The following is a 22,373-nucleotide window of genomic DNA, read 5'->3' as shown; positions in this document are numbered from 1 at the left end:
TCTAAGTTATTGGGGACCACAATTGTTTAACAATAATAACAATGAAGCAAAGAAATTGAAATCATCTCAAAATACTTTTTTCCTTTTTTTTCTCTAAAAATTCAAAAAAGAAAAAAAGAAAAAAAAAAGCTCTGAAATTGAATGAATATATAAAATAAAATATCTGTGAAGGAAAAAAAACAAGTGGGGGCTCAAAAGAGAGGCCTTTGGGTCCCGGGATGGTTGATCTCTCGTGAGTCATTGCTAGAAGTTGCGAGCTCACTGCTGTCGTCTGACAAAGCTAGTTTCCTGAATCTCGACATGTCGGCTTGGTACGCATTTGAATCATAGTCCGACCCTGCCACACTATAAATTGAGCTTTGACCTGGTCTTATCCCGTCGTTTAGGTCGTCCAATGAATAATCCCCTTCCAGGGCTCGTACTACTTGGCTCATTTTGGGGCGTTTTCTAGCGGAGTGACGGATGGAGGCTGCAGCACATGAGACCATGCGCCCCATCTCCTGAGTATTGAACTCCTTTCCTAATCGCTTATCCACCAGCACTTCGTATACATCTTCTCCCATTTCTCCGCTAATAATCGCTCGTGCCTATCCACGTTTTTAAATAGTTATCAAACGAGAGTTAAATAAGCATATCTAATTATAAACTTTTTATAACGTATACCAACCCAGTCTACTAAGCTATCCTCCATAACATGATGAGGATCAACCGGTCGTTTTCCAGTAATGAGTTCCAATAACATTACACCAAATGAGAACACGTCGGACTTCTCTGTTAGCTTCCCGCTTGATGCATATTCGGGTGCTAAATACCTAAATCAACATTAAAAAAAAAAACATTACAAATTTTTGAATGTTATTCAAACCGACTGAATTAGATATAAAATTTGAAATTTAATTACCCAAATGTACCCATAACCCTGGTGGAGACATGGGTGTTAGTATCTGAAGACAACTTAGCCAATCCAAAATCGGCCACCTGAAGTCATGGGAGGATTATGTGATTTTGATGTTAAAAAATCTAAAATCAAACAATTTATCATTTAGTATGATGTATGTTTTTTTTTCATACCATTGCTTCGAAATTGGCATCAATTAGAATATTAGCGGACTTGATATCTCGATGAATAATTTTTGGATGACCTGAGAGTAAATGTATTTGTTTGTTATGATTTAGAAAACATAGGGAAATGTAGATAATATAAAGTTTTAAAGGGGAAAATTCTTACAATCTTCGTGAAGGTAAGCAAGACCCTTGGCAGAACCTATGGCAATACGAAGCCTGGTTGGCCAATCCATTACAGGGAGGTCTTTAACTGAAACCAAATCATAAAATTGAGAGAGAATTAATGTTTTGATTTTTGTAAATTAAAAAAAGGTACCATGAAGGTGATGCTCCAAGGTGTTGTTAGGAACAAACTCATAGACCAACATTCTCTGTCCACCGGCAATGCAAAAGCCAACCAAGGACACCAAATGGCGATGGTGGACTCTACTAATAATCTCAACCTCAGCCATGAACTCTCTCTCCCCCTGCCCGCTTCCCACCTTGAGGCTCTTCACCGCCACCTCTTTCCCGTTGGGCAACACCCCCTTGTGCACGTATCCGAACCCCCCCTGCCCAAGTAGGTTGCCGTGCGCGAACCCTCCTGTTGCTGCTGCAAGCTCGTCGTACGTGAACGTGCTCTTGCTGAACCCGAACGCAAGGGATGGCGATGGTGGAGGCAGAGGAGGCCCTGCAAAACTACCGCTTGTGGTCATGTTCTCACTACTCATGGGCGGCCACCCGTTCACGCCCGGACCCCCCCCTGCGTTGTTGTTGTGCCAATTTGGTTTTTGTGAACCGTTGTAATAGTTACCACCTGCAATTGTGTTAGTTAACATTATATGAAATAATTGAGTTAATTAAAGTGGTGTGGTTTGAGGAAATTAATTTAACCTTTAGGTCCATTCGCATTGTCTCCACTATAGTACGACATAGGATCTTCCTTCCTCTTCCTCTTCTTGGAGCACAGAGCAATTAATGATATGAGAAGAATTATGAACAATCCCACCCCAACCGCCACCCCAATTATGACTCCTGGGCTCACATCCGACGACCCTGAATCATCATTGTTGGATGATTTGTGTGATGATGATTTGTGTGATGATTTCCCCTCCGTCCGATCTCCCGAGGTCAATGCATCTTTTGAAGATGACGAAGATCGCGGTGAAGGAGATTTTGAAGCAATCGGCGTCGATGACCGCGGGCTTGGCGCTTTTGAAGATTTACCCGATTTTCTATCCTTAGAGTCCTTTGATGACTTTGGTGCTGGAGATTCATCTATATAATGTAAATCAAGGATTAAATATAATTACTATAATCTTTAAAAAAATAAAAAATAAATAAAGCCTGTGGTTCATCTCCTAACTCGGGAACTCCATGTCCACAATAATTTAACAGAACCTGATGGGGGCGGTGAGATACCGGAGTTATTATCATCTGATGGTGTAGAGCTATCGGGGTTGAAATCAGGAAACGATGGTGATGGCGGTGAGAAGGAAGAGGAAAACGACGACGACGACCATGAGGAGAACGAGGACGAGGACGAGGACGAGGACAAGGACGAAGATGGATTGCCTGGTGTAAATGAAGAGTGCTCGGAAGTAGTTTCTTCATAAGTTGAACTCATTTCTCTCTCTCTCTCTTTCTCTCTCTCTCTCGAATGATATAAAAAGCAGTGAAATTCCGGCACAGATTAAACACCAAATATTGTCGCCGGAAATTTCACCAGCTTTCATACAAAACCCTGAAAAGAGAAAAAACACAAAACACCAACCTAATGGCTCACTGATTCCGCCATGACAACAAAGTGTGGAGAGAGAGGATTAAGATTAAAGAAGGGATTAAAGACTAATTACCTTTTGGGAGAAAGAGGGAAGAAGGGGGGGAAAAATGAGCCTCAAATTGAGAATCCCTTGAGAGAAAATTAGAGGAGACCCCCTTTTGGATTGCGTAATCCAATGGTCTCCTACATACAAGCTGGATTAGGCATTGTTTTTAATTTCCTAATCCCAAGTTTAGTTGGAGTTTGTTATTAATATTAACCATTTACACCACTTCTGGTTGACCTCTAACCCTTCTTTTTTTTAACTAACTAACTCCTTGTAATCATTATTTTTGGTCTCCTGTTTTCAAGCTTTTCTTTACACTTCGCATCAAACACAGCCTCAAAAAAATCCAAAAAAACGTTCTTCATTTGCACTATGTTTATTTTTAACATATCTTTGTCGGTATTTTGGAATATTAATATCTCCAGACTTTTCTTAAATTATGGTGACATGTTTTCAACTCTTTTCTTTATGTATGCATTTTTATTAATGGAATATTATTCATACAAGGTTTAAGTATTATTTTTATTAATTTAATTTTAAGATTTTAAAGTAACAAAATAATATTGGTCTTATTTTTTTTGGGCAAAGGACAACAAACATGGCCAATTAAAAGAATAGTCTTTTGTTTCAACCTGTCGACGGCCACTATATAGTCGGTCCTATTCACTTATTTCCACATAAAGAAACTTCACCAAACCCAACCAACTCGCTCGTGTTTCTCAAAATTTCTTGTAAATCATGATCCTCCGGCGGCATCCTCTCCACCAGACACACCCTCACAAGGCTATTCACGTACGGCAGAAACCGCCCCGCACTGGCACTGGCACTGGCATTGGCACGATCTGGCGGATCGACTAATTTTTTCACAATCTCCCCTTTTCTTTTTTCCACATCATACAGAATCACATTGCTCCCCACAAGAATCATCGCCATGCCATCACTTACACACGATAATACTCTAACCTCTCCATCAAAATCCTCTCCCAAATAACTCCCAATATCGAGAGGAAATCGATGCTTCAACACCATGTCATGACCACCATAAATGCCAAGCGAATAAGCACCCATTTCATCATTCTCAATGTTACAAGTTATTACCATAGCATAGCACATCTCTCCACGGATCTCCGTTATAGCTCCATGGCCGGGAGGGAGAGGGAGCTGAATCTCCCCATATACTTCATATTTCAAATCAAACCCCAGAATGATGCCGTTTGACGTCTCCCAATACACGGTATCACCAATACAAAATCCGTCCCCTTTGAACATCAAATCACCATCGCCAGCATAGAAGTATTGGGAGTCAGAAATTTTCCAAGTGTTGGTCCTAGAAGAGTAGATCTCAAAGTAAACAGCGCTAACGGAATGAAAGGGGACAGCACAGACAATCTGGAAGTGGGATTCAAAGTTGAAAGTGGAGGGAGTGAAAGCAAGGGCAATGGCAGAGACATCTCCATGAAACAGAGAGGGCTCGGGGAGCTGTCTCCATTCCATAGTAGTGGGGTTGCATATGAAATAGATGCTGTCCTGGAAAGTGCTTTGGCAGCAGAGGAGGCCGTTGGAAGTGGTTCGGATGGAAGTGGATTCAGGGAGGAAGGAAAGGGAAGGGAATGGGACGCCATGGGAGTGAGGGTCGAGAGGGATGAAGAAGCAGTCGAAGCCGGAGATTTTGTTGAAGTGAATGGCTTGCTGGTGGGCGAGGAAGGGAGAAGAGATCCATTGGTTCCAGTCTTTCGAGACGGATTTGAATCTGCACAGGGATTTGGCTGGGACGAAACGAAGTACGTCCGTCTTTATCACGTCCTGGATGCCCATTTTGTCCTGTAACATAACAATATCATACTCAACATATCAGAATCAATGAGAAATATGAACCATTGCTTGGTTTGAAATTTTGGTTATGATGCATGTAAATATAACGTTTGGTTACTGTTCAATATATTATATTATGAATCACTATTGAAAAAAAAAGTTAATCATGGTTTAATAATATAATTTACAAATATACAAAACTGAAGTTAAAACAAATCATTCCATCAATGCATCAACGCAAAAAGTTAATCAATGATTAATATGATTATACTAGATTAATATATTGGTATTATCTACTAAAATATGCTCCTAAAATGTTCTTGTATATTTGAATTCTACACTACAATTCTATAACAACATCCTGTTTTTTAAAAGTAAATCTAAAATCAATTTTTAGAAACACTTTCTAAGAGACGATAAAATTTGATTTGAATCCTTTCACTCAAAACGCTGAGACTAATTCCTAATAACATATAAAGAAGGATCAAAGGCGCAAGAATCAAAGTACAGAAAGTGAAGAAGCAAAAACGAAGAAACACGAACCTGGCAAGAACAGAATCGCTCTGTTTAATGCAACAAATTCCGAGTTCTTCGCGCTCTTCCGGATAATCAAAATGAAATAACGATGGAGGAATTGGAATCAGATTCGAAATGTAACTGCGAAGAATTTGAGAAGATATAGGATAGTTTGGGAAATGATCGGTGATCAGGCGATGAAAATCGGAATCGTAGAGCGAGAGGGAGGCGATTATGGCGGAGAGAATCGGACGGGTAATTAATAACAAAGAACACCGTGAATAAGAAGAATCATCGCTTTTATTTGGCTGTGCGATTTCGTCAAAGCCTACGCGGACCGTGACTCAGGCTTGCGGGCGAAGCAACCTAGAAAATGGCGCTCATCTGCAGCGTCATGACATCACCGCTGGATTGTTGTTCGTCTGTGCGCGACTGTAACCCCGAAACGCAAAGCAAATCAAAGATTCAGAGTAAGATTCAGAGTTAGTTGACTTATCCAAAAATTAATTTGTGTTCAACTTAATTTATTTTTAATTATTTTTTTTCATATGATACATACATCTGTTCATTTTATTATTTTTTAATTATTTTTTTGTAACAACTCTTCAACTAAAATTTTAAGTTGTTGGAATAATTTTTTAAAAAATATATATTAAAATTAATAACGATTGAAAATAAATAAATAGATATTTTACGTATTAATATTTTATTTTTATTAAATAAATAAATAACTTGAATAACAAGAATACATTATTTAAATGTTATCCAGAGTTTTATCAAATTATAAATATTACCTATGAATTTTTACTAAATCATAATAACTATATTCTATTTAACATATTTTTTAATATTATTGTCGTGATGGGAAGAAGTGGAGATGAGGACTGAAATTTCTTTGGATTTTCGCCGTCATCCAAAGGAAGAGAAAAAAAAAACATAAAAAGTCGTTATTGCCGGTTATAGACCATTCTCAAGAGAGCCCAACCAAGAGTTTTTTTTTTGTTTTTTTTTATTTTTTTTAATGAACTGATTAAATAAAATTATAAAAGTTTTAGTACCAAAATTAGAACTTAACCTAACTTTAAAAAATAAAAACGCTCCAAACTTATCCAAAATGTTAGAGTTTCAAAAACATTTTTGAAAACGAAAAAACGAAAATATATTGCAAATATTTAAAAGAAAAGAGATAAAATCAGTGTAATTCAAATTCTAAAATCATTTATTTGAATAAAATGTGTAAGAAATGATAAAGCAAATGGGAAAATCCCGAGACCTGGAAAAACCGGGGTAAGCGGGGAGCAGACAATAAACCTACAAATGCGATTGCTTGTTCTTTCTTTTAAGATCAAAAGCAACCTCTCCCTTCGTACTCTTCCATTTTTTACGTCACAATTAACAGTGTCTATAAATAGTAAAAAGTTAAAAAATGAGGATGAAAGTAACTTCCTTTCACAAACAAAATCTTTCCCCCATCCCATTCAACTTTACTTTTTTTTCTTTTCTTCTTCTTCGCATTAACCTTACAATCTGATAGGTACATTGTGTGAGGTTGATGCATCATAGGAATGGAGGGGAGAGATTTGATTGTAAATAAGACAAAAGATTTGGTAAAATAGTGAAATTTGTTAGGAATTATGAATCTACACAATGGTACTATAATGTCAACTTTGAGCTTAGTCGGATAATTTCTTAAAAAAAGGTTTCATACAAATTGAGATATATTTCTTATTTATAGATTGATCATTTATTTAATTAGTCAATCTGTAGCTCGATCTTGAGGAGAGAAGGAATGGAAAATAAAAATGAAATGGTCAAAAAGTGAAAAAGACACAAATTGAGAACAAAACATGATTTTGTTTCCTTGGATCCTCACATTGCATTATTAGAATAGCTTTAATGGATTGACTTATTCTTTGAAATTATATGTCTTTTGATATACCTCTTATCATTGAATGGGGAAAAATAATTTTGGCTACTCCTAAGTAGGAACCCCACCGATTGCCTAATGCCTATTACCAACCCTTTTCTTTTCCCCTTTCAATATTGTTTCTTTATTTCTTGATTCTTGTCATAATATATAATATATATATATATATGTATTAGACTGAGAGGACAAAGAGACAAAACCATACAGAGAGTGTGTAAGCAGATGATGATGGCAAAGCAATTCAGACTTCTCCGAATCCCTTCCTTCCAATGTTGCCGTTCCAGCGACATCTCCGTCGTCCCCACTGACCCACCACCTCCCCCCTCGCCCTCATCAAAACCCCACCATTATTCCTCACTCAGGCGCCACGTTTCCTCCGCCTTCAGAACTGCCGCCTGCGGCAGGAGATCACTCTCTACCAACTCTGACGATGACCAAATTACCAAATCATCCCCAAAACATCCCCGGCACGTGCCACCCACGCCCCTCCCTGAATCATACGACGACGCTTTGCCTCTACCGAAGCAACAACGACGCAGGAAGAAGAAATCGAAATCAACCACACTCGCACGGCTTCGAATCAGCACCTCTTCGACAGAGAGCGGGCTATTCAGCAGCGAATCGTTCGATGAAATAGACGAATTAGAAGAAACCGAAACCCTAATTTCTTCATCCAAAACGATCTCCAGTACCGACGACGACGATTCCTCCTCCGAATTCAATCCTCAATTGGAAACCATACGCGAGAAGCCGTACAAAGGCAGGAACAAGATCAATTTGAAGAATAAGAAGAAGAAGAAGGAGAAGCGCCATCGTAGCAGTAATCGACGGCAGAAACCAAGGAGGATGATCAAGACATCGCCGTCGCCAGAAAGCGAGTCGCCAGCGAGGCTTTCGGTGTTCCAGAGGCTGATACCATGCACAGTGGACGGGAAGATCAGAGAGAGCTTCGCGGTGGTGAAGAAATCGGAAGATCCGTTCGAGGATTTCAAGAGATCGATGATGGAGATGATAATGGAGAAGGAGATGTTCGATGAGAAGGATTTGGAGCAGCTTCTTCACTGTTTGTTGTCATTGAATGATAGAGAACACCATGGAATTATAGTGGAAGCTTTTTCTGAGATTTGGCAGTCCTTGTTCTGTAACAAATCGACAAGTCGGACAAGCTTCTGAATCGATCGTTCCCCAGTTCTACATGTCGAGCTCCCACTCTGTTTTTTCCAAGGTAAAAGTCAGTTGTGCAAATATGAATGATGATTTTGTTGCCTTTGGATCCCCACATTCAATTATGAAATCTTCTAATTTACATTTCATAAATTTTAGCTTCTTTTATGTTTTTTTTTAATTAAATTTAGTTTCTATTATTTATAAAGTTCTTTTTATTTTAATTATATTGTTTTATTTATGACTAATAATTTAGTTGATAATGAAATTAGAATTTCTGACCAAAATTAATCATAATTGAAATTTTAAAATATGAGAACCTGCTACAAATTATTTAAACAATAGATATAATTGAAAATTAAAATACTTTAACGCTAAAGATTAAAATATATTCTTAAACTAATTTTTTAGACTTATTTTTAGGTATTCATGTGATTTTTTTTTTTCGGTTCAATTTTTAAAAAATTAAAAATTTAATTCATTAGGTGGATTTATTTATTTATTTATTTATTTTTATCAACCCAACCAATCTGGTGATGAAAATTAAAAATATTTGATGTTTGTTACCCAGGTTAAAAAGAGGCATTAAAGTTAAAAATATTTTATAATTGTTACCCATGTTAGAGATGAATTGTGATTGCTAATGTTTAATATTTTAGTTTTATGATTTTTTAATTATTAATACATGAATAATAATAATTTTTAAAAATAATTAACAAAGACTAATGAACTTTATTTGTGAGTTGCATTGGATTAAGTTGTAAACCTTCTTCGAGTTACTGAGAGTTTACAACTCAACTCTCTATTCATAAAAACATTATTAAAAAAAAAAATAATAATTTAAAAGTACATACAAACTTTATATTTTGTCTAAAAAATATATTGAACTTTCTAAAATTTCAATAATACTCTTACAACTTTAAAAAATTATTTAGACAAAAACTTTAAACAAATATCTCTTACAACTTTAGACAAAAACTTTAAACAAATATCTTTTACATTTTAAAAAAAAAATTAAATCTAAAACTTTGAAGATATGTATTTTTGAAAGGTTACAAGTTGAAAAATATTTATAAAATATAGTATTTCTATATATATATATATATATATATATATATATATATATATATATATATATATATATATATATTTTTTTTTTTTTTTTTTATTTGTTAAGAGTATTCTTTAACTTTTTATCTTAACTTGAAGAATATTTTTTTAGAGTAAAATTTCCATCATGGGTGATCACTAAAATAAAATCAATTATGCATTAAATTTGTATGAATATTTTTATTATCAAAGAAAATACCGAATCAAATCATTCGTATGATTTTGTTTATTTTGACTTTTTGTACCATTAGTTATTAGGATTAAATGGGCCCAAAAATAATATCGTTAATTATTAAGTATAATGAGGAATAAACCAACTGTTACCTTTAAATTTGAAAGAAAAAGTATCGATTTATACAATTTTTTTAATGTAAATAAAAGTCAAAACTTTACAAACTCAAATTCGATTGGATGCATACACACCATCAATATCAAATATATCTCTCAAAAACTTTTTTTTTTCTTATGAAATTCAATCATTTTATGTGAAGCTATATTTATTTTAAAGTAATCATACATTTTATTACTCATTAAACAATTATTTTTATTTTTTATTTTTTATTTCTAAATTCTTTAGAGGGTTGTTTTTAATAAATAAAATTTTTCTAAATCTAAAATAAATTAATTTAATCCAAACTAAATGAATTTATAAACCTCATAGTTTTTTTTTTTTCTTTAAAGATCGGGGGGGTCTATTTAATTTGTGATTTTTTTTTTTTATAAAATCAATTGGTTATTTAACCTAGTTTGTATTGCTATAATCTCGCTTCCATTTGTTAGGGCCAGTGGCATTTTCGAAATTACATCAAGATTTTCAGTATAACCTTCCCTACCCAGCACTCGTCTTCTTCAGCACAGCTCTCTTAACCCGGCCGCCCATTCTCACTTCCACTTCTCGGTTTCTCCACTGACGGCGGTTCGCCATCTCTCGGCCGTCTCACCAGTCAGTCTTGTTTACATACTCTTGATTTTTTCTACTTTTCTTCAAAGTTTTCTGATTTTTTTTCTTGTAGATTTTGGTCTTCTCTACTAACATAGCTACGTATATGTATTAATATTTTTCCTACCCTAATGCAAATCTCGATGCACAGAGATTGAACAATGGCGACTGGAACAGAACAGCGTCAACTCACGCAGAAGGAGGCGGACATTCAGATGATGTTGGCCGCTGAGGTTCATCTAGGTACTAAAAACTGCAATTTCCAGATGGAGCGATACGTTTTCAAGCGCCGGAATGATGGTACGTTGTTAATAATTTCTCATTTAGACCTTTGTAGTTGTTTAACACCGTAAAGGACTTCCTATAGGTTGATTAGAAGAAAGCCTTTTTTCCCCCTCTATTCTCTCTGTTTTCATCATTGGCGGTGGTTTTAGATTGGACTAGATATAACGGGTGTGGCTATTATTCTGAACAGTATTTCAACCTTAATTTTTAGAACGAATCTCTCAGGACCAGAATGGGATCATAATTTCATCAATAGTCACGAATGATTCTTTCTTTCTCTCTATGTAGGAATCTACATTATTAACCTGGGTAAAACATGGGAGAAACTTCAGATGGCTGCTAGAGTTATTGTGGCTATCGAGAATCCTCAAGACATTATTGTTCAGTCTGCCAGGCCTTATGGTCAGAGAGCTGTTTTGAAGTTTGCTCAATACACTGGTGCTCATGCAATTGCTGGGAGGCACACCCCTGGAACATTCACCAACCAGCTTCAGACCTCATTCAACGAGCCACGTCTTCTGATACTTACTGATCCTAGAACTGATCATCAGGTGCTTCAACATTTTTAAGAATCAATACTAGTTTGTGATCATAAGTTTGAGTCCGATCTATTACCAAATTTAGATTTACTCATGTTTATTACCCTAGTTAGTTATAACTTATACCCGACATCACTTGTTGTTGCTGCTATTTATGTTGCCTGGTTGGTTTCTTGCTTGTTGTTGCAGCCCATCAAGGAAGGTGCCCTTGGAAACATTCCTACAATTGCCTTTTGCGACACTGATTCACCAATGCGGTATGTTGACATTGGGATTCCAGCTAATAACAAGGGGAAACACAGCATAGGATGTCTATTCTGGCTTCTTGCGAGGATGGTTTTGCAAATGCGTGGAACAGTTCGTCCTGGGCACAAATGGGACGTGATGGTAACTTCTCAGTTCTATTATCTATCTGAACTTGAGAAATTGCATTCTGACATGGAATTTGAAATGATACTTGATCGTTAAAACGTAAATCAAAAGCTTGGAATGAATATCAAAGATGTGTTTGTTGTGTAGGTGGATTTGTTTTTCTACCGGGAGCCTGAGGAGGCAAAGGAGAAAGAGGAAGAACAGGCTGTTGCGCCACCAGATTATGGCATTGCAGATTTTGGTGCTGCTCCGCTGGTAGCAGATCGATGGGTTGCTGATGCTCAGTGGGATGCTCCTGATATGGTTCCAGCTGCTGCTGCTGCTGCTGCTGCTCCAGTTTCTAATGTGGAGTGGGCCCTAGAGCCAGGTTGAATCCGAGCCTTTTGTTTTAGGCTTTATTCTAATGCTTATAATATTCCCATTTTGGTCTAAGTTTTGAAGTGGTACCTATTACTTCCAATCATCTTGTAGTTTGTTAGCCATTGGTGTGATTTTCCAGTCCCAATCTTTTTTATTTTGTATTTTAGACTTCATTGACCAGGAATTTTAAGATGCAATCAGTTAGGTTGGTCGTCTAATTTAGTTCAACAGAATGAAGGTTAAGATGTTTTTAATGCTCATTGTGGGTATTTTTTTTTTGTCATTCACGGTTTGCAGTCGCTCTTGGAGCAGCAGCAGATGGATGGGATGTTGCAGAAGCACCACCAGCACCTTTACTGGAAGCTGGTCCACCTCCAGCCGCCAGTTAGTAATGAGGGAAGCCTTATCTCTCGCTTGGAATTTTGATTCGTTGATTTGAGTTTTGCTTGTTCATGTAGGAGCACCACCAAATTAGTTGCGCGTAAGCGAGCCTGAACACTCGTAGTACCTAGCTTTTCTCGTTTCAAAATTGACTTGTGTTTCTTTTCCTAGTCAAGTTTTAGATTTTGATGTTTGAATGTTTTTTTTTTACTTCGTGGGTACTTCGGTACCAATTATTTATGAGAAATTAAAATTACTCAAAGATTGTTGATCAGATGCAAAACTCTCTGCATCAAGTTCTACTGAATTTCTCCCCATTTATCAACAATTTGTTCTATTGCCTGGAAATAAGGTATCAGATTTATATTTTATCAACAATGTTCCTAAGCCCAAATACAATAGCAACATGAGAAATCAACATTTCAAAATCCCCATAAAAAACGCCCAATTCCCCATCTAGCTAGAGAAGAAGCTCCGAAAAAGTGAAACAATGGGGGCTCTTCAACTCCATTCTATCTCTCCTTCCTTACATGTCTGCCTGGAGCCGGAGCCATCGTGCGTCCACCATAATCCGTCGAGAGCCCTTGGCGACCTCAACATTTCGCAGTCAAGTCCGATTGGAAAGCTCATTCTAAAATTTTGGCACCAGAGAGTACAGGTCAAACTTCAAAATTGGTTTGTTGGTTTTGTTTGTTTGGTCACTTCTTTTACTGGGTCTTTGAATTTGATTTGTTTTTTTTTTTTCAGAAGAGATGGCATCATCACTCACAGAACCTTCTGTGGTGTGTTGACAAAGGAGGCCACCGGAGGTCTGTCTTTTCCGACGGTGGCGGAGAATCCTTGTTTGGAGTCCGATCCTCAAGCTTCGTCCGCCTGCTCCTCCTCCTTCAGTCGCCCCAGCAGCCCATTCTCCATCCGACTGATGCGATATCGTCAATCTCGTCCATTCAGAAAAAAAGGTAAATACAATTAGATGCTCTTTTTTAAAAGTCTATTTAATCTCGAATTTTGAATGGAGTTTCATTATTAGATGAATTTTGAGATTATTTATAAATTTTAAAGTATATATTTTTATTTAGAGTTTTTATAGATTGGATTAGAGTGAGAGGGAATAAATAATTATAAAATTATATAAATCTAAAATAAATATATCCAAGTTGTTTTTATAATCAACCATAAATTCGAATGGTTATGTTCAAACCTATAAACCCCAAATTTATAAGTTTTAATTTATTTAAACCAAACTATAAGTTTATAATTCAACTATGGATAAGGACTCTGTTTTAATTCTCTTAATTTTTATTATTGAGTTGGGTTTAATCCCTATATTTTAAGATTTTACCTATTTATTCATAGTTTTCACTAATACTGGTTAATTTTCTATTATTTACTTTATTCTTTTAAATTAATCCATTTTCACTAAAATATCATCCCTATATTAAGAAAAGTATATATCACAATCATTTTAAATTAATTTATATTAAAAAACAGAAAAAGTTACAATTTGTATTTATTTAAGTTTTTTCTATCTGTTCTGAAATTTTGTGAACCTTACGCAGAAAACTGGAGGAGGTTTCGAATTTTGGCGCTCGACATTCATTTCGGAGCATCTTTGGCGATTGTTTCACTTCATAGGGTTTATCCTCGACCAATTACTTGCTGATTTTCCTTCCCATGCGACCGATTTTCCTTTATTAGGCGTTACTTTTGCTAATCTTCAGAAGATGCATTTTCCTTCAAGTTCGCCCGGCTCCTCATATTAACTTCAACCTTCGACTCGCTCTCTCGTCCATTATTTCCAGAAACCGGTACTTCTTTCTTTAGATTATTGTGTTATCTCCAAGTTTCATGGTGTAAACTTGTGCATTTTCTTGAAACCCTGTCCTGTGGTCGAGCGACACCCAGGAGATAATCACAGTTGGAATTTCTTATTCTTTTCTGTCAACTGTTTATAAACTTCATATTTCGGACGTGGGTAATCTTGCTTGGTTGCATCTCCAAGTTAATTGAAGTGTTTATGGCGTTAAAACGCTACAAAAGAATGCAACACCGATGAGTTTGACAACCAGGGGTCGTCTTTGTTTGATGGGGATGCTGGTACTGCATTAGAATTGAATTAATTTCTCTTGGAGAGATTCCTGAGGCTGCGTTGACAACTGGCCGACAAATATTAGCCGTATTGCGTAGCTCTCTTCATTTCACCTGGTACAGGTAAGCATATGGATTAACTAATTGATTTCATGTTCCATATCAGGGTTGTTTTGAGCTGCATTCCATGGACAGATTTTCAGATTTAAAGTTTGTTGCATTGAATGGGTGTAGATGAGTTGAGAATGATGAAACTTTACAACCTTTATGGTATTCTAGGTTCTACGTTGATTGAGAGAGCCTCTGAATCAAAAGCATTTTCTGAAAGGGACTAAGATGCAAGCAGGATCTGTTTTAAGGCTTAATACTACTACTATGTACTCTGGTGTTGTGAAAGCGATAGCTGCCGGACATCGAAGTGGACTGTGCTATATAAACAATTTGCTGCGTGGACGAGGGGAATTGTTGACCAAGGATTGCAGGTTGTCTCATTCCTTGCCATATTCTACATTGTTGATATCAAATACCTTGCATATTTCACCTAGATGCCATCCCAAAAGAAAATCAATGGTTGCTTCTAGTGCTAAATCCGTTTTCGGAGATGCATGTGTCGATAATTTTATAAAAAACCATGGAAAATCTCTAGAGATTGCAACACCTGCGGGAGTGTTTAACCATAGGAGTCGTAGGAATTTCCAGAAAGCTTGTGTGGGTTTGAGAAGGAAACAACCATCCTATAATTGTCTAATCTCTCGGAGCAGTTCAATTGATGTAAAGTGTATGAAGGACAACTACTTTCTGCAAATTGGGTTGACCAATCTTCATGCCTTGTCTCATGCATGCCATGCTGCTGGGACTGATAATTCTCCAGCTTTTGACAGCAACTCTCGTGATGAACAGTTCACAAGTTCAAAGATTTTGTCAAGCAAGTATGTTTTCTATTTTTTTTTCTCTTAGTTAGATAAGTGTTAGTTGTGGGAGCTTTTAATTGTATATTGGTATATCTTCTTTCAATCTAGTAGTTATAATTGGGTTAGGATTATTTAAATGGTAATGTTGAAATCCTTTTTGACTATCATTTTGCGATGATAAATCGGCCTTATTAGCTATGGCTCTATACCTTGATATGTCTTGATTGTCTGTAGACTGTTAATTGTAATTAACCACGGTTGAGTTGCATATTTGAGAGTGTTTGTTGAGCTTATGGTCATGTTTCCTCTCTGTGCTACGTCCTTATCTATATCATGTTGTTTTCTCATTATTTGAAATTTATTTTCTTGTTTTTTTTCAAACTACACTTTATTAGTTCATTAGAATTTATTTCAAATTTGAATGCCCTCTTAAGGAACGTTTAATTCTATTGAAATAAGGATTTTTCCTATAATTAAGTGCTTCATGCAAACAAGGGACCTTTTGGTTTCTCGACTATTATTGATACTGATATTGAGTTTAGCTCATTCTACGTTTTTTCCTTCTTTCAATTCATAAGTCATGCTTTCTCCCGTATCCTGTATCATAAACCTTTACTCATAAAGATATTTTATCTCCCTCACTAACTGTACTTTGACATGATTTGTTCGATCTCTAGGGATTTATTAGGTGAAAGGACTACTTTGAAGCTGCTTTCAGGATCATGCTATCTTCCCCATCCAGCAAAGAAAGAGACAGGAGGAGAGGATGCTCATTTTATTTGTGTGGATGAACAAGTAATTGGTGTTGCAGATGGTGTTGGTGGTTGGGCAGATGTTGGTGTTGATGCTGGGGAGTTTTCTCGTGAACTTATGTCAAACTCAATAAGTGCAGTACAGGAGCAGCCTAGGGATTCAGTTGACCCTGCCAAGGTGTTAGAGAAAGCTCACTCAGTCACTACAGCTAAGGGTTCTTCAACGGCCTGCATCATTTCCCTTTCTGAAAAGGTAATCAGTACTGCTAGTCCCAGAACTCACAAGTTATACGAATCCAATGCCTTTCTAATATTGTATGGTTAAGAAGTTTATTGTAAGATCTCTCACCAAGAATGTGCTTACTTTTGGCCTATGAATTGCTTAGTGCTGTGAAATTAAATTTCGTGTATGAATGTCACTCCAAAAGTATGTCCTCATTCAACTTGGAAGCTGTATAAATTGTAGAATGAGATGGTTTCTTTTCTTTTTCTGTTTCTTTTTAAATAAAAATACATTAATGAAAAGTTTTGGTTTAATTGCAGGGACTCCGTGCGATTAATCTGGGGGATAGTGGATTCATAGTTATAAGAGATGGAAGCACTATCTTCAGATCTCCCGTTCAGCAACATGGCTTCAATTTTACTTATCAGTTGGAGAGCGGCTATAGTGGTGATTTACCCAGCTCTGGAGAGGTCTTGCAATTTTTTTTAAGCTCTCTTTTTTTGCACTTTTATGTTGCTTAAAACATCAACTATGTTTACAAGGGGTGGAGGTTTTACACTTCTGTCTCTGCTTACATTTTAACAGAATTATCATATATCCGGTCTCTTAGAGGTAAAAACAATCCTCATCTTCCAGCCACAGAGTTTGGGCAGAAGTAGGAAAATTCATTACGAATGTGAACAGACCATTAGATTCAGCAGTTTATCTCATTTTCTTTATCAATTTTTCTAATTTTCTAACTCAAAATGGCATGAAGTCCTTGAGCAATAAGATTGTGATATTTTCTACTTGCGGACAACTATTTTCCATTGGTTAGATAATGGTATACCCTATATCTGTTTATGTAAGGCACTGAAGAATCTTTTCTTTGATCCTTCTGGCCAGATTTTCATAATACCTGTTGCACCTGGAGATGTCATAGTTGCTGGAACGGATGGATTATTCGACAATCTTTACAGTAATGAGATTTCAGCTGTTGTAGTTAATGCAGTTAGATCTGGCTTGGAACCAGGAGTAACTGCTCAAAACATAGCTGCTTTAGCACGCCAAAGAGCACTGGATAGGAACCGGCAGACTCCATTTTCTGCTGCTGCCCAAGAGGCCGGTTATCGCTACTATGGTGGTAAGCTGGATGACATCACTGTTGTTGTTTCGTTTATAGCTGATTCCACGGATTCGTGAGTTTTTTCTACCGTCTCTTGCGACAATGGAGCTCGAGTCAAGTGTATTTTAGTGTAACATAAGGGTGATTGTGAGGATTGAAACTCTGGTCCCAATTTTCCCATGAGGTGCAGTTGACGAAGCTGCAGAAGAATGGGTAAACTTTCTTGAGGTTTCTGCAAACTCCTATCACTTGGACTCGCTTTTAAAAACAACCTGTAGGCAAATGATAGATATAACGTTAGATTTTTGGGTAAAGAAACAACAGTAGCATCCCACTGATTATTGCAATCTCTTCGTGTTCTTGCTTCTAGCGCATAGATTCGATGAAGTTAACTATTAGTTGATGATAAATAACAAATAGTCTGTTCTGTATATTATTCCTTCTACTCTTTGAGAGCAATAGATATATATTTTGTTATATGGGTGTAAAATGTATGTGGTTTGCACGAATTGTGAAAGAAAGATTGCAAATGTGTTTGAAGATTTTTATAGAGAACATGTTAATGAGTCACGTTGAAGAGAATAATCACGATTCATGGGTTGATGTAGTATTAGAGTTTATGTCATGATAGTTACATACCTAAGATTTAATATCTGATTACTAAATTTAATATCTGATTACTAAATGTACTAAGGTGTTAAAAGTACCTATTCTCTAATGTAAACAATCCTGAAGTATATACCAAAAGAATTTGGTAACACAATACTTGGGTGTATCTATTTAGGGTGTATTTTTACCTATTTTCCTAAATTACTTTGGACGATTAAATGTATTTAAAAATATAAAATACATCATAATTAAAATTCAATTTAATTAGTTACTTAAAAACTAAATTTTACACAATTTGTTTAATGAATTCATAGAAACGTGTGTAACAAATGTCATAGCTAGGATGGAAGGAAGTGGGTTGGTAGATAAGACTAAGTATGAGGTCTTTTCTTTTTTTAAACACAATATTAATGAAATCACTTTTATAATTTATTGTTTCTTAAATTAATCAATCTTTGTTTAATAAACAAGTAATCTCATTTTGAAGCAACATCAAATCTCCATTTCAAAATGGAATCTTATTTTGTATATTTTCTTTTATATATTTATTTGTTAGGTCAAAGTATTGTTTAATAAATATGTCTATATCATCATTTAGTTAATAGTACTAACTTCATATCATTACTGTTCAAAGAAATTTGGATTTTAACTTTATTTTTAATTAATTAATAATATATATATATATATATATATATATATATATATATATATATATATATATATATATATATATATATATATATATTGTGTGTTTGTTTATTTAATATTAAACCCTTTGTGAAAAGAAAATATGCATTGCTATGAAGATGATTATTCTGTGTCTACCCTATCGCCATCCCCTTTGATACTTTTGAACTGTACGTTTAATTATTTTTTAATCCCAAAAGTTACCTTAATTGGGTTTTCCTTCAATCTTGTCTCTTGGAAATAAAGTTTTTACTTGAGGGGTCATTTGAATTGGCACATTTAAATAATTAAAATAATGACACAAAAATCTAACAATGGTAAAGGAATATCTTTTCCAAATAATATTGATTAGTTTTTGTTAAGAATAACATATCAATATTATAACTATCAATTTTTTAAGTATTTTTAACCATTATATCCTCGAGATCATTCTCGTTTGGATATAATCTTGATAGACACAAATCAACATCAGTCTTTTTAGCATGTTTTATCCTTATGATAGACTATTCCGCTATTACTGATAGTGATTTGCTACTATTCTCTTTTAGATGTGATTTCTTTAAAATTTTCACACGTATGCCTCCAAGGAAAATTCGTAAAAGGTTATCCAACGTAGAATTAATCCAAGTCAAACACATATAAGATTGGAGTTCTTATGATAGATCCATAAAACCACTTAAGATACATGTGTGGGCTAACCATAAATAACTCAATCACTACAAGGGGAGGTTGAGAGCCCTCTAGTGTCTTAACGTAGTACATCATAATGTGTCATGGTACATAATTGTGACGTAGTGAGCAAAAAATAACATATTAGTACCGTAGACAGTTAAGCACCATAGATAGTCACATGTCATGCTATCGTATTCTTCTCATAGTCTGTGTATAAATCTAGGTCGAAAAGAAACTCTAAGCCCTACATAATGATTCACCTGCGCTACTTTGGTTCATACATAATAGCTATGATTTGAAAACTTACCTAGTTTTGATACTTATCTCAAAAAAATTCTCGAAGTGAGAAACATGTTCTTTTTCTTAACAATTCTTTAAATTTTTTTTTGATGAACCCTTACAGTCGTATAAAATCTTTTAGATCAAAACTTACACGCACATTTGTCTTCTTTATCCTTATGTAGCGATAATTCAATCCTTGCGATGAAGGCATATGACAATACAAAAACGACTTCAACCGTGCAAACAAATTGATTAATGATAGTAAGTAAAGGGAAAAGGTAGAGTGGGATGAACGCAATTGTGTTAAATCTAGTGATTATAAAAGTGAAATGTGATACCAAATTCAAACACAATTAACATTAAGAAGTGTCAATATTCGATGCAATCAATTTTATTTTATTTTCTTTGCATTAAAGTCTTTACACCTTTCAACTCTCACATGCTTACATCAATGCATTCAACACTTTTCCCAACCTCTTCTAACTTTTCATCATCAAATTTCGGATTAAAAACGCTAAACTATAGAATACATCACTCAACTACGAGTTTCGTTTCTAAAATACTTTTAAACTTTCAAAATTATTTTTTGTGTTAATTTTTTGGATTGAAAACGTTTGGAAAAAAAATGTCTTTTATTTTAGTGTCTTTATACAAATTCTTCTTTCATAATAAAAGTTAATATGAAACGTGTATTAACACAACATTCCAAGAGCCTAACTAGATTCTTACGTTGAAACCGGTTGTTTTCACGAATTTTCTTTCCAATTAATTAATTTCTCTATCTTTATATAGTAATTATTTTATTTTCTAAGTAACTGGATTCAAATGTCTAATTGTTTGGGAATAATGAAACAAAACATATAGATGTCTTTTTATCAATAATATTCAAATTTAAAAAAAAATACAAAAACAACGTTTTCTTTTTTCTTTCTTCTAAAATACAACTTTCCAAATCCAAAATTTAGTAAGAAAGTATCCAATTAACTCTTTTAAAAAAAAGTTTTAATTATATCCGAAGTTTGACTTTAAATTAATACAGACAACTTAAACATTAACATGATGAGTTGATTGAAGTAGCCCGCTATAATTTAGCAGAGAACATGCATGTAGAAACATATAACTCAATTGACATGATGAGTTGATTGCAGTAGCCCGCTATAATTTAGCAGAGAACATGCATGTAGAAACATATAACTCAATTGACATGATGAGTTGATTGAACTAACCCACTATAATTTAGCAGAGAACATGCATATGCATGTAGAAACATATAACTCAACTTCATTTAGGTACATATTCTCGAATCTTCTAGACTCCTAATGATCACGATATTTTGTTGGGAGGGCATAGGCATAGGAGACATAGGAGATAGAAGATACCCATGATCAGGATGATGATGATGATCAGGCCTGAAATTAAATGAAGTTCCTAAAGTCATTATCGTGTTTCATCAATTATGCAAATTTGGAATCTCAATCCCTTTTTCTCTTTTCTTTTGTAAGCTTCAAGCTTCCACCTCCCACCGCGTGTCTTTCCCTTCGAAACTTAGCCCTTAAGGACATGGACTTCAAATATTTTCTTCATTTTTTTTATAATATATTCTTCTCCACCACCTTTATTTATTTATATATAATATATCTATATATTATAATCTAAAACGTGAATTTATTTTAACCCATTAATCTTGGACGGTTCTTTTTTTCTTTTTTTACTTTTCTTTAGAAAAAAAAAAAAATTACCTATTGTAAAGTGATATCATGGAGGGTTAGAAAAGGTTAAATGGTCATTTTTAGACTTTTTACCGTATTTAGGGTTTTTTTTTTTCTCTCTTTTAATCTCTTAAAAGTTTTTAGGATGGGTTATTATTTATGTTATGAAATTCAAGTGAATATAGTGATGTATGGCTTCTTGTTTGTTATTATTCATGTTTGCTAGGTTAATATGATTATATTTATGCTTTGTGAGATACCATGATGTTTTACGTATGATAAGCATGCATGAAATATAATGAATATGTATGTACGTCTTATATTGAATTTGTTACATGTGTCATCTCATTAGATCATAATTTTTAATGCGAGACTTCATGCATGTTGTATGCTATATGAGCATGATTATAAATGCATACACCACATCATTATTCATGTTCCTTTTCTTTCTATTGGTTTCTTGCAGTGTGATCGTGCACTAGCCCATAGCTAGGTATAGAGGGTACGTTAGCGATCCTATTTAGTGAGTTCATATGTAGGTGTGCATACTTAGAGAAGTATGGTGCATTCAACCATACCCAAAAAAGAAAAGTACCTTCCAAGGATCAATTTTGAAAATTAGTTCCTACTAGTCGTGATACATGTTGTATATGGTTTGATTTCTCGACCCTAACAATGAAGGCTGTTGAGGAGGCCCTGAAACAAAGCCGAAACAATTTATTTCACATTTTGAGTAGCATAATTATATTTTAAGAGTACAAGTTTATGGCAAGAAAATTAGAATATGGTATAGAAATATATAAAATTTAGGCCAGAATTTGGAAATATGTAGGTACGGAAAAGGTATATATATTTTGGAGAAATTTAAATGTTTTCTTTTTATGGAATTTTAATGTTGAATATGAATGATTCATAGGTTTTGAATGAGTAAGGAGTTTGTTTTGATTGCATTCTAAATCAATAAGGTTCTGATACTAATTTTATATTAGGTTGGAATAATCCACATATGCTATAACCTGATACACGTGACATCAATTATGATTTATTTATGTCCTT

The 22,373-nt window shown here is 34.8% G+C and overlaps 5 protein-coding genes across 8 annotated transcripts; 3 read left to right on the top strand and 2 right to left on the bottom strand.

Annotated features, from left to right (window-relative positions):
• Nucleotides 1-55: 55 nt before the first annotated feature.
• Nucleotides 56-3,043, bottom strand: LOC111807984 (proline-rich receptor-like protein kinase PERK4). 2 transcript variants are annotated; one of them, XM_023693737.2, is made up of 9 exons: nucleotides 2,901-3,043; nucleotides 2,467-2,788; nucleotides 1,939-2,322; nucleotides 1,382-1,861; nucleotides 1,229-1,315; nucleotides 1,072-1,142; nucleotides 902-978; nucleotides 668-812; nucleotides 56-587 (listed from the first exon to the last, which is right to left on the bottom strand). In XM_023693737.2, exons 2-9 carry the CDS (start codon nucleotides 2,669-2,671, stop codon nucleotides 192-194), a joined length of 1,845 nt encoding a protein of 614 aa, XP_023549505.1. In that variant the 5' UTR covers nucleotides 2,672-2,788; nucleotides 2,901-3,043; the 3' UTR covers nucleotides 56-191. The 2 variants fall into 2 exon arrangements, with proteins under 2 accessions (XP_023549505.1, XP_086979792.1); XM_087123666.1 differs by having other exon boundaries at nucleotides 2,467-2,818; nucleotides 2,901-3,034.
• A 345-nt stretch (nucleotides 3,044-3,388) lies between these two features.
• LOC147793779 (F-box protein At5g49610-like) lies at nucleotides 3,389-5,438 on the bottom strand. The gene is made up of 2 exons (XM_087123685.1): nucleotides 5,229-5,438; nucleotides 3,389-4,694 (listed from the first exon to the last, which is right to left on the bottom strand). Exon 2 carries the CDS (start codon nucleotides 4,686-4,688, stop codon nucleotides 3,537-3,539), a length of 1,152 nt encoding a protein of 383 aa, XP_086979811.1. The 5' UTR covers nucleotides 4,689-4,694; nucleotides 5,229-5,438; the 3' UTR covers nucleotides 3,389-3,536.
• Nucleotides 5,439-7,126: 1,688 nt separating this feature from the next.
• On the top strand, nucleotides 7,127-8,516 carry LOC111808003 (uncharacterized). The gene has a single exon (XM_023693759.2). The coding sequence runs from the start codon at nucleotides 7,351-7,353 to the stop codon at nucleotides 8,299-8,301; it is 951 nt and encodes a 316-aa protein (XP_023549527.1). The 5' UTR covers nucleotides 7,127-7,350; the 3' UTR covers nucleotides 8,302-8,516.
• Nucleotides 8,517-10,185: 1,669 nt separating this feature from the next.
• Nucleotides 10,186-12,562, top strand: LOC111811807 (small ribosomal subunit protein uS2). The gene is made up of 6 exons (XM_023698848.2): nucleotides 10,186-10,345; nucleotides 10,494-10,642; nucleotides 10,916-11,178; nucleotides 11,356-11,553; nucleotides 11,686-11,905; nucleotides 12,196-12,562. The coding sequence occupies exons 2-6, from the start codon at nucleotides 10,504-10,506 to the stop codon at nucleotides 12,285-12,287; spliced, it is 912 nt and encodes a 303-aa protein (XP_023554616.2). The 5' UTR covers nucleotides 10,186-10,345; nucleotides 10,494-10,503; the 3' UTR covers nucleotides 12,288-12,562.
• Nucleotides 12,563-12,704: 142 nt separating this feature from the next.
• Nucleotides 12,705-17,835, top strand: LOC111811780 (putative protein phosphatase 2C 80). Of its 3 annotated transcripts, none has more exons than XM_023698819.2 (7): nucleotides 12,705-12,937; nucleotides 13,030-13,238; nucleotides 13,839-14,490; nucleotides 14,647-15,296; nucleotides 15,956-16,283; nucleotides 16,574-16,723; nucleotides 17,139-17,835. In XM_023698819.2, exons 4-7 carry the CDS (start codon nucleotides 14,704-14,706, stop codon nucleotides 17,433-17,435), a joined length of 1,368 nt encoding a protein of 455 aa, XP_023554587.1. In that variant the 5' UTR covers nucleotides 12,705-12,937; nucleotides 13,030-13,238; nucleotides 13,839-14,490; nucleotides 14,647-14,703; the 3' UTR covers nucleotides 17,436-17,835. The 3 variants fall into 3 exon arrangements, with proteins under 3 accessions (XP_023554587.1, XP_023554579.1, XP_086984682.1); XM_023698811.2 differs by having other exon boundaries at nucleotides 13,027-13,238; XM_087128556.1 differs by having other exon boundaries at nucleotides 13,027-13,238; nucleotides 16,574-16,700; nucleotides 17,139-17,367.
• The last annotated feature ends 4,538 nt before the right edge of the window (nucleotides 17,836-22,373 follow it).

Source organism: Cucurbita pepo, chromosome 1 (genome assembly GCF_057944985.1).
Source record: "Cucurbita pepo subsp. pepo isolate OVF chromosome 1, ASM5794498v1, whole genome shotgun sequence".
Taxonomy (NCBI): domain Eukaryota; kingdom Viridiplantae; phylum Streptophyta; class Magnoliopsida; order Cucurbitales; family Cucurbitaceae; genus Cucurbita; species Cucurbita pepo.
The sequence above is the reverse complement of the archived record's forward strand: the minus strand, read 5'-3'. Positions and strand labels throughout refer to the sequence as shown.